The 12,302-nt window shown below is 43.8% G+C and overlaps 1 protein-coding gene across 1 annotated transcript; it reads left to right on the top strand.

Moving 5' to 3' along the window:
- The first annotated feature begins 263 nt into the window (after nucleotides 1-263).
- Nucleotides 264-11,866, top strand: LOC124142885. The gene is made up of 8 exons (XM_046511574.2): nucleotides 264-421; nucleotides 1,824-2,309; nucleotides 3,316-3,424; nucleotides 4,238-4,354; nucleotides 8,511-8,617; nucleotides 9,686-9,759; nucleotides 10,224-10,407; nucleotides 11,207-11,866. The coding sequence occupies exons 2-8, from the start codon at nucleotides 1,916-1,918 to the stop codon at nucleotides 11,338-11,340; spliced, it is 1,119 nt and encodes a 372-aa protein (XP_046367530.2). The 5' UTR covers nucleotides 264-421; nucleotides 1,824-1,915; the 3' UTR covers nucleotides 11,341-11,866.
- Nucleotides 11,867-12,302: the final 436 nt, after the last annotated feature.

Here is a 12,302-nt window from a genome sequence, read left to right as displayed (position 1 = left end):
GTGCGGCGTTAAACAAAAACAACACATTTAGATGGAATATTGCTGAGTGTGGCGTTAAACAACAAACCAAACCACCACCAACAACAGGAAAGGTAAAGCGTATAGAAACTCCGCGAACGGGATTATCGCTGTGAGAGCTTTTGAAGTCCGCTCCCGTTCAAGCCCCTCACAGCGATAACCCTTGACTGTAAGCGGAGATACCACCGCGATGTTACGGTGTCACGCGCTGGGAAGGAGCTTCAATTGAGGGGAGGTAATCTTTCAGAAGTTCTGTACACTGCATGTAACATTTAGCGGCGTCTAAGTCGTTGCAAGGAATCGAAGCTCCACACACATATCATCGTCTGCACTCCTCGACATGTGTTTGTTGTTTTCGTGATGACAAGATGAGAGGAAAGTGTATATAGATCGGGCGGATCTGGTACGTATTGTGAATAGTGTCCCATGTTTTATCTCATTCTATATTTGCTTGACCTTGTCGTGTTCTTGAATGGGTTTGAATACAATCGGTATAACTATAAGTCACTCATGTGGACTTTGTACCTGGAGCTAAACGTGAAACGCTAGTATCGGCACTGGTTGTCAGCGATACATTGCTCAGTAGATACAAGACGGAAGAGTGGTGAATGTGTGACCCGTGGGTACAGCGACAGTAGCGTATTTATGAACTAGTCACTGCAATTGCTGCTATAGACAGAGTGACACACTCTAAATGATCTCTTTTAGTTTAAATTGAAATACCCCAACACATTCATTTGCTCAATGTTTTGGTTTTTTTTTTTCATTTGAACGTAAGATTATTTTTTTGTGTAAAAATGTGTTAGATCTATAATAAATGCATTTTAACCAGTGTATATCTTTGATGAAAATTGTCAAGACATTTATGACAAAGAATGAAAGAATCAAGCCACATAATAATGAAATAATAAAATAATAGAATCTAGATCTAGGTTAAATTGGTGCTGAAGTTTTTTCAGAATATTGGTATTCTGTTTAGATTTCGACCTGAAAGAATTAACATAAAAAAATGTAAAATAGAATCTAAAAAAAGTACATACTGTTACAATTACTGTTTGCATGTTTTAGATGAACATACAAATATCACTTATGTTAATGATAAACAATTAGCACTTACATTACATCCATCTAGTAATTTGTATCTGGTCAATACATCACGATACACATAATACCCTGTTGCATGTATGGTTAAATGTATACCAGCATACAAATGCAATAGCTATAGAGAACACACTGTATGTAAAGCTAGGAATAGGTGAATAAGTACTACAGTAACATGGTATATGGGATACAGAAAACATATATTGAATCTGATATTTTACTGATAATTACTGATTATTAGCGTCAATTTTGTCAAAGTTCCATTGAAATCCACCATCAGATTGATCGATACTTTGCCCGCTATGGTGAAGTCAACACACATGACCTAGAAACAATGTCATATAAGTTTGGTCAGCTGATTAGTTGGCTCGCTCTCCAGCATACGATGAAATGTATGTTGCCGCTGACACATCTGCAATAATGTATGTAGAAATCGCGATATGCCTGCAATATTGCCAATGCGATGTAAAATTATAACTCACTCACTATGTAGAAAACTACAGAAGTGATATATATGGTAAAACAGTGTATAAATGTATAAGATATGATAGCCACTACGACACAGTCAGCATCAAACATACAATGCCCACACCCCTGCACCTACCCCAATACATCAATACCTCATATCAAATATACTGACATACTGGTACATGGTGAAGCAAACCGATGAATGCAACTATGATGTTTCTGTTTCTCTTTTTCAGGGATTAAGAACATAAGGAAAATATGAACACTTGTTGTTCTTAAGCCACAGTCTACATCAAGCAAGAATAATTTTCAAGAATTGTTGATATCAATGGCAAAACATTTGATAAGGTCGACAGCCTGGCACAGAAAATGTCTTTATCAAATAAACTTGAGAAATAGCCATGAAACAACCATCGACCTCCTTTATCCAAATTCCTCAAAACTGCAGGATAATTCAGTATTACATGTGAGGAGGAGACCAATGTGTACATCGTCACTGCCTTCAAGCTGGTTCCACAAGTATCAGATAGTACAGAAGAGTGTGCTAGATGGTGACACTGACATTGAATGTACTGTGAGTGTTATTGACACCCACCGTGGAGCCACAGACAAGCCGATTGTGTTTGGGGTCCATGGACTGCCGGGCCAGGGGGATGACTTTGAGCCACTCATCTCTCGGCTACATGAGAGAGGAGTCCGTGTTGTCGCACCAACATTTCCAGGTACATGTACTGCAAGTATTTCAGTCTGATGCAGGTGTTGAGAAGCTGGAAGAACATGAAGACATGTCACTTTCATGGATTCAGGGGAATATTTAATATCAGCGTGAAAAGATATGAACTCAATACGTTAACTCAGTATTCACCTGATTAAGCATTTTCTTGAGGCAAGGGTTGGGTTGGTTTGTTGTTTAATGCCTCACTCAGCAATATTCCGGCTATATGACGGCGGTCTTTAAATAATCGAGTCTTGACCAGACAATCCAGTGATTGATATCATGAGCATCAATCCACGCAGTTGGGATAGATGACATGCATCAACCAAATCAGGGAGCCTGACCACCCAATCCCGTTATTTGCCTACGACAATCATGGTCGCCTTTTAAGGCAAGTATGGGTTGCTGAAGACCTATTCTACCCCGGATCTTCCCGGGTCCCTTGAGGCAAGGGAGTTGACTGACTATAAAAGTCCAGTTCCACCCTTGCCGAACTAGGCTGTTATTCTGTAGTTATATTCTGGCTGGACAAGCGAGTCTTATGCATAGTCCAGTCAAAATCTCGTAATGAAATCAACATCCAGTTTGTCAATAGCCGTGCAGATTTTGGTCGATTGCAGGATTTGCAAAGGATTTGTACTACCAACTCTGCATTGACAGATATTTTCAAAATCTTTTCATGTTTTTATCAAGGTACACACATGATGATGTGATTTGGGAAGTGAGACCCGTTTTGTCACAATACATACTTTAATTATCGATCAGATCGTCTTGACTAAGCACCATTTTGTTTGAAGCAAATGCAATTGATATGAGAGGTGGTATCTGATTGGTCAATAGGAGGGGCAAAAAGAAACAACTCATAATAACCACTGATGGCGCTACAATCAAGCCCAGAAATTTAGATTTCATGGTGCAAAGTTTTTCCCTCTGCAATAAATTCCATGTGAAAGGATGCTGTCTATCCTGGTCATGTATTCCCCTAAACTTGATACCATGGTAACCTTTTTCAGGTTTTGAAGGAAGCCTACTTGAAACATGGCAGCTGAATCACTTTGACTTTACAACTCAAGGAAGAGCACGCGTCGTCAAAACTCTATTAGACACTATGGATATCCACAGGTAACTCTCTCTCCACAGTAATCTTGAATATTGTAAACCTGGAAAGTTTGTTAGCAAGGCCATAATAATTCAGGGTTTACCTGACCCCCAATTACCAGTTTGAAGGATCCTTACAGAAAATATGAGGGTCCTGTAAAGTAATGAAATAGTGTTGTTTACTGTACTGTAAGATTTGATTATTACCTTAATTACAGGAACTATATAGTTATTGTGTGTCCCTCCCTTTTACATTACAAGGTAAAAGAAAAGTGAAAAGGAAAACAAGCAAAGTAGATGTAACCAACTTTTATTCCGTATGACTGACCTAAAGTCCTGTGAACAAATTATGTTCCATGCATCTGACCTTTGATTCTGATGTTCTTACAAAAACACTCAGGCAGAAGTCTACAAATGGTGAGCTTTAGTAGATGATATTTGGCTTAATGTTTCATGTACGTTCACGGTGGCAATGTAGTCACTTCTTAATGCTAATGTTTAGTGGTTGTATCATGTTAAAAGTATCAGCAGTTTTCTCATAGCCGTGTCAAGGCAAGTAGAGATTTTATGATGCTTCACTGTGTTCAAAATTAAGAATGAAAGTCAAAAGGGTCCTTGTCATAACCTTGATGTCACAGGGGTCCCTAGATTCAAATACTATAGCAGTGAGTCAATAGGACCAGAGGCCAACCAGTAATGATGAATTGGTTGGGATAACATGCAAATCTAGTGTTTAGAGATGCAATGAAAAAACAATTCTTAGAGACTTAGAAATATTGCGAGACGTACTTGACCAAGTTAACAATATGCCATGATGAGCTAGTTTGGTTGTTTCAGAGTTGACATGCTGTTGAGCCACAGTGCTGGAGCCTGGGTGAGCTACAAGGTCCTGGCTGAGTGGGACATGTTCAAATCTGCTGGCCTCCTGAGTCCGGTTGGAGCAAGACCACACAGGTCTGACACTTCACCCAGTTGAACTCCTCACCCAGTCCAAGTCCTGTCCAATTCCTGCTCCAGTCCAACTCCTTCAGTCCAACTCCTCCTCGGGTCCAACTCCTTCAGTCCAACTCCTCCATCGGTCCAACTCCGGTCCAACTCAGGTCCAACTCCTTCAGTCCAAATCCTCCTCCAGTCCAACTCCTGTCGAACTCCTTCAGTCCAACTCCTCCTCCGGTCCAACACCTTCAGTCCAACTCCTCCTCCAGTCCAACTCCTTCAGTCCAACTCCTCCACCGGTCCAACTCCGGTCCAACTCCTTCAGTCCAACTCGTCCTCCAGTCCAACTCCTGTCCAACTCCTTCAGTCCAACTCCTGTCCAACTCCTCACCAGGTCCAACTCCTGTCCAACTCCTTCAGTCCAACTCCTCCACCGGTCCAACTCCGGTCCAACTCCTTCAGTCCAACTCCTCCTCAAGTCCAACTCCTTCAGTCCAACTCCTCCTCCAGTCCAACTCCTGTCCAACTCCTTCAGTCCAACTCCAGTCCATCTCCTGTCCAACTCCTTCAGTCCAACTCCTCCTCCAGTCCAACTCCAGTCCAACTCCAGTCCAACTCCGGTCCAACTCCTTCAGTCCAACTCCTCCTTCAGTCCAACTCCTGTCGAACTCCTTCAGTCCAACTCCTCCTCCAGTCCAACTCCAGTCCAACTCCGGTCCAACTCCTTCAGTCCAACTCCTCCTTCAGTCCAACTCCTTCAGTCCAACTCCTCCTCCAGACCAACTCCGGTCCAACTCCTTCAGTCCAACTCCAGTCCATCTCCTGTCCAACTCCTTCAGTCCAACTCCTCCTCCAGTCCAACTCCAGTCCAACTCCGGTCCAACTCCTTCAGTCCAACTCCTCCTCCAGACCAACTCCTGTCCAACTCCTTCAGTCCAACTCCGGTCCAACTCCTTCAGTCCAACTCCTTCAGTCCAACTCCTCCTCCAGACCAACTCCGGTCCAACTCCTTCAGTCCAACTCCAGTCCATCTCCTGTCCAACTCCTTCAGTCCAACTCCTCCTCCAGTCCAACTCCAGTCCAACTCCGGTCCAACTCCTTCAGTCCAACTCCTCCTCCAGACCAACTCCTGTCCAACTCCTTCAGTCCAACTCCGGTCCAACTCCTTTAGTCCAACTCCTTCAGTCCAACTCCTCCTCCAGACCAACTCCGGTCCAACTCCTTCAGTCCAACTCCAGTCCATCTCCTGTCCAACTCCTTCAGTCCAACTCCTCCTCCAGTCCAACTCCAGTCCAACTCCGGTCCAACTCCTTCAGTCCAACTCCTCCTCCAGACCAACTCCTGTCCAACTCCTTCAGTCCAACTCCGGTCCAACTCCTTCAGTCCAACTCCTTCAGTCCAACTCCTCCTCCAGTCCAACTCCGGTCCAACTCCTTCAGTCCAACTCCAGTCCATCTCCGGTCCAACTCCTTCAATCCAACTCCTGTCCAACTCCTTCAGTCCAACTCTTCCGCCTGTCCAACTCCTGTCCAACTCCTGTCCAATTCCTCACCCAGTCCAACTTCTGTAAAACTCCTTGTCCAACTCCTGCTCCAGTCCAACTCCTGTCCAACTCCGGTGCAACTCCTTCAGTCCATCTCCTGCTCCAGTCCAACTCCGGTCCAACTCCTTCAGTCCAACTCCTTCAGTCCAACTCCTCCTCCAGTCCAACTCCGGTCCAACTCCTTCAGTCCAACTCCAGTCCATCTCCGGTCCAACTCCTTCAATCCAACTCCTGTCCAACTCCTTCAGTCCAACTCCTCCTCCAGTCCAACTCCAGTCCAACTCCGGTCCAACTCCTTCAGTCCAACTCCTCCTTCAGTCCAACTCCTTCAGTCCAACTCCTCCTCCAGACCAACTCCGGTCCAACTCCTTCAGTCCAACTCCAGTCCATCTCCTGTCCAACTCCTTCAGTCCAACTCCTCCTCCAGTCCAACTCCAGTCCAACTCCGGTCCAACTCCTTCAGTCCAACTCCTCCTCCAGACCAACTCCTGTCCAACTCCTTCAGTCCAACTCCGGTCCAACTCCTTCAGTCCAACTCCTTCAGTCCAACTCCTCCTCCAGACCAACTCCGGTCCAACTCCTTCAGTCCAACTCCAGTCCATCTCCTGTCCAACTCCTTCAGTCCAACTCCTCCTCCAGTCCAACTCCAGTCCAACTCCGGTCCAACTCCTTCAGTCCAACTCCTCCTCCAGACCAACTCCTGTCCAACTCCTTCAGTCCAACTCCGGTCCAACTCCTTTAGTCCAACTCCTTCAGTCCAACTCCTCCTCCAGACCAACTCCGGTCCAACTCCTTCAGTCCAACTCCAGTCCATCTCCTGTCCAACTCCTTCAGTCCAACTCCTCCTCCAGTCCAACTCCAGTCCAACTCCGGTCCAACTCCTTCAGTCCAACTCCTCCTCCAGACCAACTCCTGTCCAACTCCTTCAGTCCAACTCCGGTCCAACTCCTTCAGTCCAACTCCTTCAGTCCAACTCCTCCTCCAGTCCAACTCCGGTCCAACTCCTTCAGTCCAACTCCAGTCCATCTCCGGTCCAACTCCTTCAATCCAACTCCTGTCCAACTCCTTCAGTCCAACTCTTCCGCCTGTCCAACTCCTGTCCAACTCCTGTCCAATTCCTCACCCAGTCCAACTTCTGTAAAACTCCTTGTCCAACTCCTGCTCCAGTCCAACTCCTGTCCAACTCCGGTGCAACTCCTTCAGTCCATCTCCTGCTCCAGTCCAACTCCTGTCCAACTCCGGTGCAACTCCTTCAGTCAAACTCCTGCTCCAGTCAAACTCCTCCTCCAGTCCAACTCCGGTCCAACTCCTTCAGTCCAACTCCTCCTCCAGTCCAACTCCAGTCCAACTCCGGTCCAACTCCTTCAGTCCAACTCCTGCTCCAGTCCAACTCCTCCTCAAGTCCAATTCCTCACCCAGTCCAACTCCTTCAGTCCAACTCCTCCTGTCCAACTCCTGTCCAATTCCTCACCCAGTCCAACTTCTGTCCAACTCCTTGTCCAACTCCTCCTCCGGTCCAACTCCTCAGGTCCAACTCCTGCAGTCCAACTCCTCCTGCAGTCAAACCCCTCCTCCGGTCCAACTCCTTCAGTCCAACTCTTCCTCCATTCCAACTCCTCCTCCAGTCCAACTCCTCGCCCAGTCCAACTCCTCCTCCTGTCAAACCCCTTCAGTCCAACTCGTCCTCCGGTCCAACTCCTTGCCCAGTCCAACTCCTCCTCCTGTCAAACCCCTTCAGTCCAACTCGTCCTCCGGTCCAACTCCTCAGGTCCAACTCCTCCTCCGGTCAAACTCCTCCCCCGGTCAAACTCCAACTCCTCTGGTCCAACACCTTCAGTCCATATCCTTCTGTCCAACTCCTGTCCAATTCCTCACCCAGTCCAACTTCTGTCCAACTCCTTGTCCAACTCCTCCTCCAGTCCAACTCCTCAGGTCCAACTCCTGCAGTCCAACTCCTCCTGCAGTCAAACCCCTCCTCCGGTCCAACTCCTTCAGTCCAACTCTTCCTCCATTCCAACTCCTCCTCCAGTCCAACTCCTTGCCCAGTCCAACTCCTCCTCCTGTCAAACCCCTTCAGTCCAACTCGTCCTCCGGTCCAACTCCTTGCCCAGTCCAACTCCTCCTCCTGTCAATCCCCTTCAGTCCAACTCGTCCTCCGGTCCAACTCCTCAGGTCAAACTCCTCCTCCGGTCAAACTCCTCCCCCGGTCAAACTCCAACTCCTCTGGTCCAACACCTTCAGTCCATATCCTCCTCCGGTCCAGACTCCTGCTCGCTCCCACCTCTGGATCTGCCTTTGCATTGCAATGATACATACACTCTTTCAAATTTAGAAACATTGTGCAAATTGAATTTAGTTACTTGCTTCATATTTGTTATTATGTTTGTCCCAAGTATGTATAGATGTATGCAGAAAACAGTTTAGTTGCAATGCTGACAGTAACTTTTATTGAAATGCTGTTTTTGTTGACATTAGAAACTGTTATCTACATATCCAGGTGAGCTACAGTGTCATGTATCATATATTTTAAGTGCCCCCCTCTTTTTTCTATAGCTGTGTTTGTGCTTGCTTATCAGACAGGAATCAACTGTATTCCAATGTAGGAAACATTCTGTGTTGTCTTTGCTGCAGAGTTATCCGTCCACACTTCATCATTAAGGTCTTGTCTGCACTGCTTCGTGTTGAAGCTGGGCATCCTGTTGCTCTGCCTTTGTTAAGTAGAATCTACAACAGTGTGGGTAAGTTCATTCTGGTTTATTGTAGGGCTGGGAAGATACACCAACTGTGTGATCTGATACATATCATGATACCTTACTCACGATCCCATACGTATCACGATACCTTACTCACGATCTGATATGTACCACGATACCTTACTCATGATCCAAAACGTATCACGAGACCTTACTCACGATCTGATACATATCATGATACCTTACTCACAATCTGATACGTATCACGATACCTTACACACAATCCGATACGTATCATGATACCTTACTCACGATGATACATATCACAATACCTTACTCATTTTTCGATACATATCAGGATACCTTTTTTACAAGCCAATACGTATCACGAGACCTTCCTCCTGATTCGATACGTATCATGATACTTGCATGAGCTCTTTTCTGAGGTGCTGTTTTCATAGACAGGATAGCCAAATACCTGGCACTCTGACGATTTACAGTTATCAGTGTCAAGTATGATGCAATGGATGAAAATATTATGTTTTTACTATTAATTTTCACGACTTACTGGTATCTGGTGTAATAGTTATTAAAGCAGACATTTACATGGATATTGTTTACTTTGTGTGCGACTGTGATCGATACTTGTATCAAGAAGTAAACAATTGTGATCCACCTATGCATCAGTGTAGTATCCCACTACACAGTAAGTTTATGGTTTGCTGTTTTAACGCTGATGTACATGTGCAATATGGCATGTGAATATGATAGTCAGGTCATGATATGTTCTGTAGCTTATATTACTTTTTCTTAAGATACACATCTTTCATATCCTGATTAATCAAATGTAATGGTACAACTGCAGTGCTGGAGGTGGAGAGAGGGTGGATTGGTAGTGAGATGCTAGGGTGCACTCCCACAATGAAATACCTGTGTTCACTAATCCAAAACTGTCGACCACATCAATGATTTTCATGTAAATGCTCTGAAGGTACCTAGCTACAACAAATATCATTCTGGGGGTGAGGTAGCAGGTTTAGTTTCGTGTTATTCTTTTGTGTACCGAAATGGTGGACCTGTGACCATGCTGACGGGCCGTGTCTTGTATTTCAGGGTTTTCTGGAATTAAGACAGGAACACATTTAGTTGCAGCCCAGCATATGGTAGCAGGGCCTCAGTTTCACAATGTAAGTCTTCAGATTTAATAGACATACATTTGTGTCTTACTTGTGCAGATTCATACGTTGTAAAAGCCTGACTCTACTCATCTGAATTTGTCTTCTGTCATCATGTTTCCATTTCTGTTAAATTTTAGCCTTAGCTTGTGGACTTCCATTAGCTACCGTAACCCCTATAGACTTGAGGGGGGCTAGGATTTTGTCCCCCAAAGAAAATGCTTGAAATAAATCATTATGTCTAACACTGTTGGAAAAAAGAAAAATTATCATCCACAAAAAAATGCATTGTTGCAGTATGTTTATTTTAAATGGCTGTGAAGGGGATGGGGATTAAACATTGTGTGAGCTACAGGGCCTTGTGGCTCTTGTTTTAGAGGAAATGTTGGGACAATATGAACTTATAATTAAATTGTTTCTTCAAATTAACAAATTGTAAGAGCATTTCTTGACAAAGAAATGTTGATTCATTGTAGGTTGCCAGCCATGCCCAGCAGATTAGGAGGAAGAAGGTGCCATTGTTTATAGCCCACTCACTCAGTGACAAGCTTCTAGAGTGGGAGATTCCATTTGAGGTCATCAGCAAGCATCTCCACATCCCCCAGCAGAACATTGTACAGTATGCTGACAACAGTGTACCATCCAAGGATCCTCTCCCAGGTGAGTGAGTGAGTTTGGTTTTAGCAATGTTCCAGCAAAATCACATTGGGGACACCAGAAATGAGCTTCACACATTGTACCCATGTGGGGAATTGAACCTGTGTCTTCGTTGTGATGAGCAACCACTTTTACCACTAGGCTACCCCACTGCCCCTCTTCTCTCAGGTAGACAGTTGTGTTAACACTCAGTTTCTTCATGCAAGATTTGTATTTACCATTTTTGAGAAACGAGTTAATCAGCTTTTACACTGATCATCATGGGCACTGGTGGCCCAATTTTCCATGATGCCACAATTTGCTGTGCATAGTTGCTTCCCTTAGGCACGAAGGATACTATGATCATGGATTCAAAATCCCAGATTTGCTCTGATCTTGATTCCCCTATTGGTTCTCATATATTTGAAATATTTCGTCATGGCCTAGTACATTTTTTTTCATGACCCTCCCTGACAAGACAAAATGCAAAAGAACTTTATATTTTATTATATAATTTCCACATTTTCATGACCCTAAAATATTATCATTTTTATTACCCTCCCCAAGAGACTGTCATATTTATGAGTGACCCTCCCCTGATTCCCTCTGACCCAACCCCTCCTATAGTAAATGAAGTGTGAAACTCTACACAATATCCATTATTACAAGATTTTACTCAGTATATCCTTTTTTCAAAGATTTGCATGATAGATTATACAGAAGTTTAGATCAAGGCTGTATAACAATCATCTAGCTTCAGTACCTATATGTCTCTGATTGTATGCTTTGTGCGTGTGTCCTGGTCTCAACCTCCTCTTTTCAGCTTGTGTAGACGACTGGATGGTGCGGGTCCTGCTGTTTGAAAGGGGAGGCCACATTGTACATAAACCTCACTGTGATATAATAGTGGACCAAGTGCTGAGTATACTGCAGCACCTGAACCCAGCCTCATCATGATGGCCTGTTAATCATGTGCTGTGGATGTATGATCCTTTGTTATAGCAATGTATATATCTCATATTGCAATAGTGAGTAATCTATTGATATTTATTAGCTGAATGGAACTGAGACAGAAAGCAGGTTTCTGACCATCCAAGCTCCCTTTTCTCCAAAACAGCAGAATTTGTCTGTCCTATCATTACAGTCATTATGATGAGTTTATATTTTTTCTAAATCAAAATGGCCACCACAATGTGTCAGTTACAGCATTCATGCAGACCTCTTCCTCTGTAAAGTCATACCAGCTGACTTTCACATGTATATTAACTGAAAGAATGTTTTGAATGATTGATCTATCAACGTCTCTGTTCAAGTATACAAAAGTATCAAAACGTTTTCACTAAATGTTCAGAAAACTTGAAAAATATCAATGGAAACACATTGTACTCAATTTCAAGGTGGGGTGTGTGGGTATTATGGTTTCCAAATTATCCCAACCACACACACAGGTTTTATGTTACTGAATAAAGAAGAGCTTGTCTGATACTCGTGTTGAAATTATTGTTTTATTTCTTTGAAAAGAAATATTTTCTGCTTTACAGTGAAAAATATTTAAATCAAAATGCCTCAAAGCCTATTTCGTATTGGTTTGATTATAATTCCCGGATGTAAATAATTCAGCTCAAAGTTCAGCACCAGAAATGCTTCATTACATGAAATTCTAATAATTGTTGGGTCACTCATCGTAAGAAACTGTATCAAACAAATTTGGAACATACTGTGTTGTTGGGTACAACATATTTGTGCCGTTTTTGGGATATTTTTGAATTTATTGAACTGGTTACGATGTGTGAATCAGTCTTTCGACAGTCCTCATCTACGAAAGATGACCAAATGTTGCTACAACTAGGACTTCAACAACACAAACAACTGCAACCAGTATTTACATGGAGAGTCATACTAGACTACCAAGACTATTA

The sequence above is a fragment of the Haliotis rufescens genome, unplaced genomic scaffold (genome assembly GCF_023055435.1).
Source record: "Haliotis rufescens isolate VD_foot unplaced genomic scaffold, xgHalRufe1.0.p SCAF_6, whole genome shotgun sequence".
Taxonomy (NCBI): Eukaryota; Metazoa; Mollusca; class Gastropoda; order Lepetellida; family Haliotidae; genus Haliotis; species Haliotis rufescens.
Note: the sequence above shows the minus strand (reverse complement) of the source record. Positions and strands in the feature narration are given on the sequence as shown.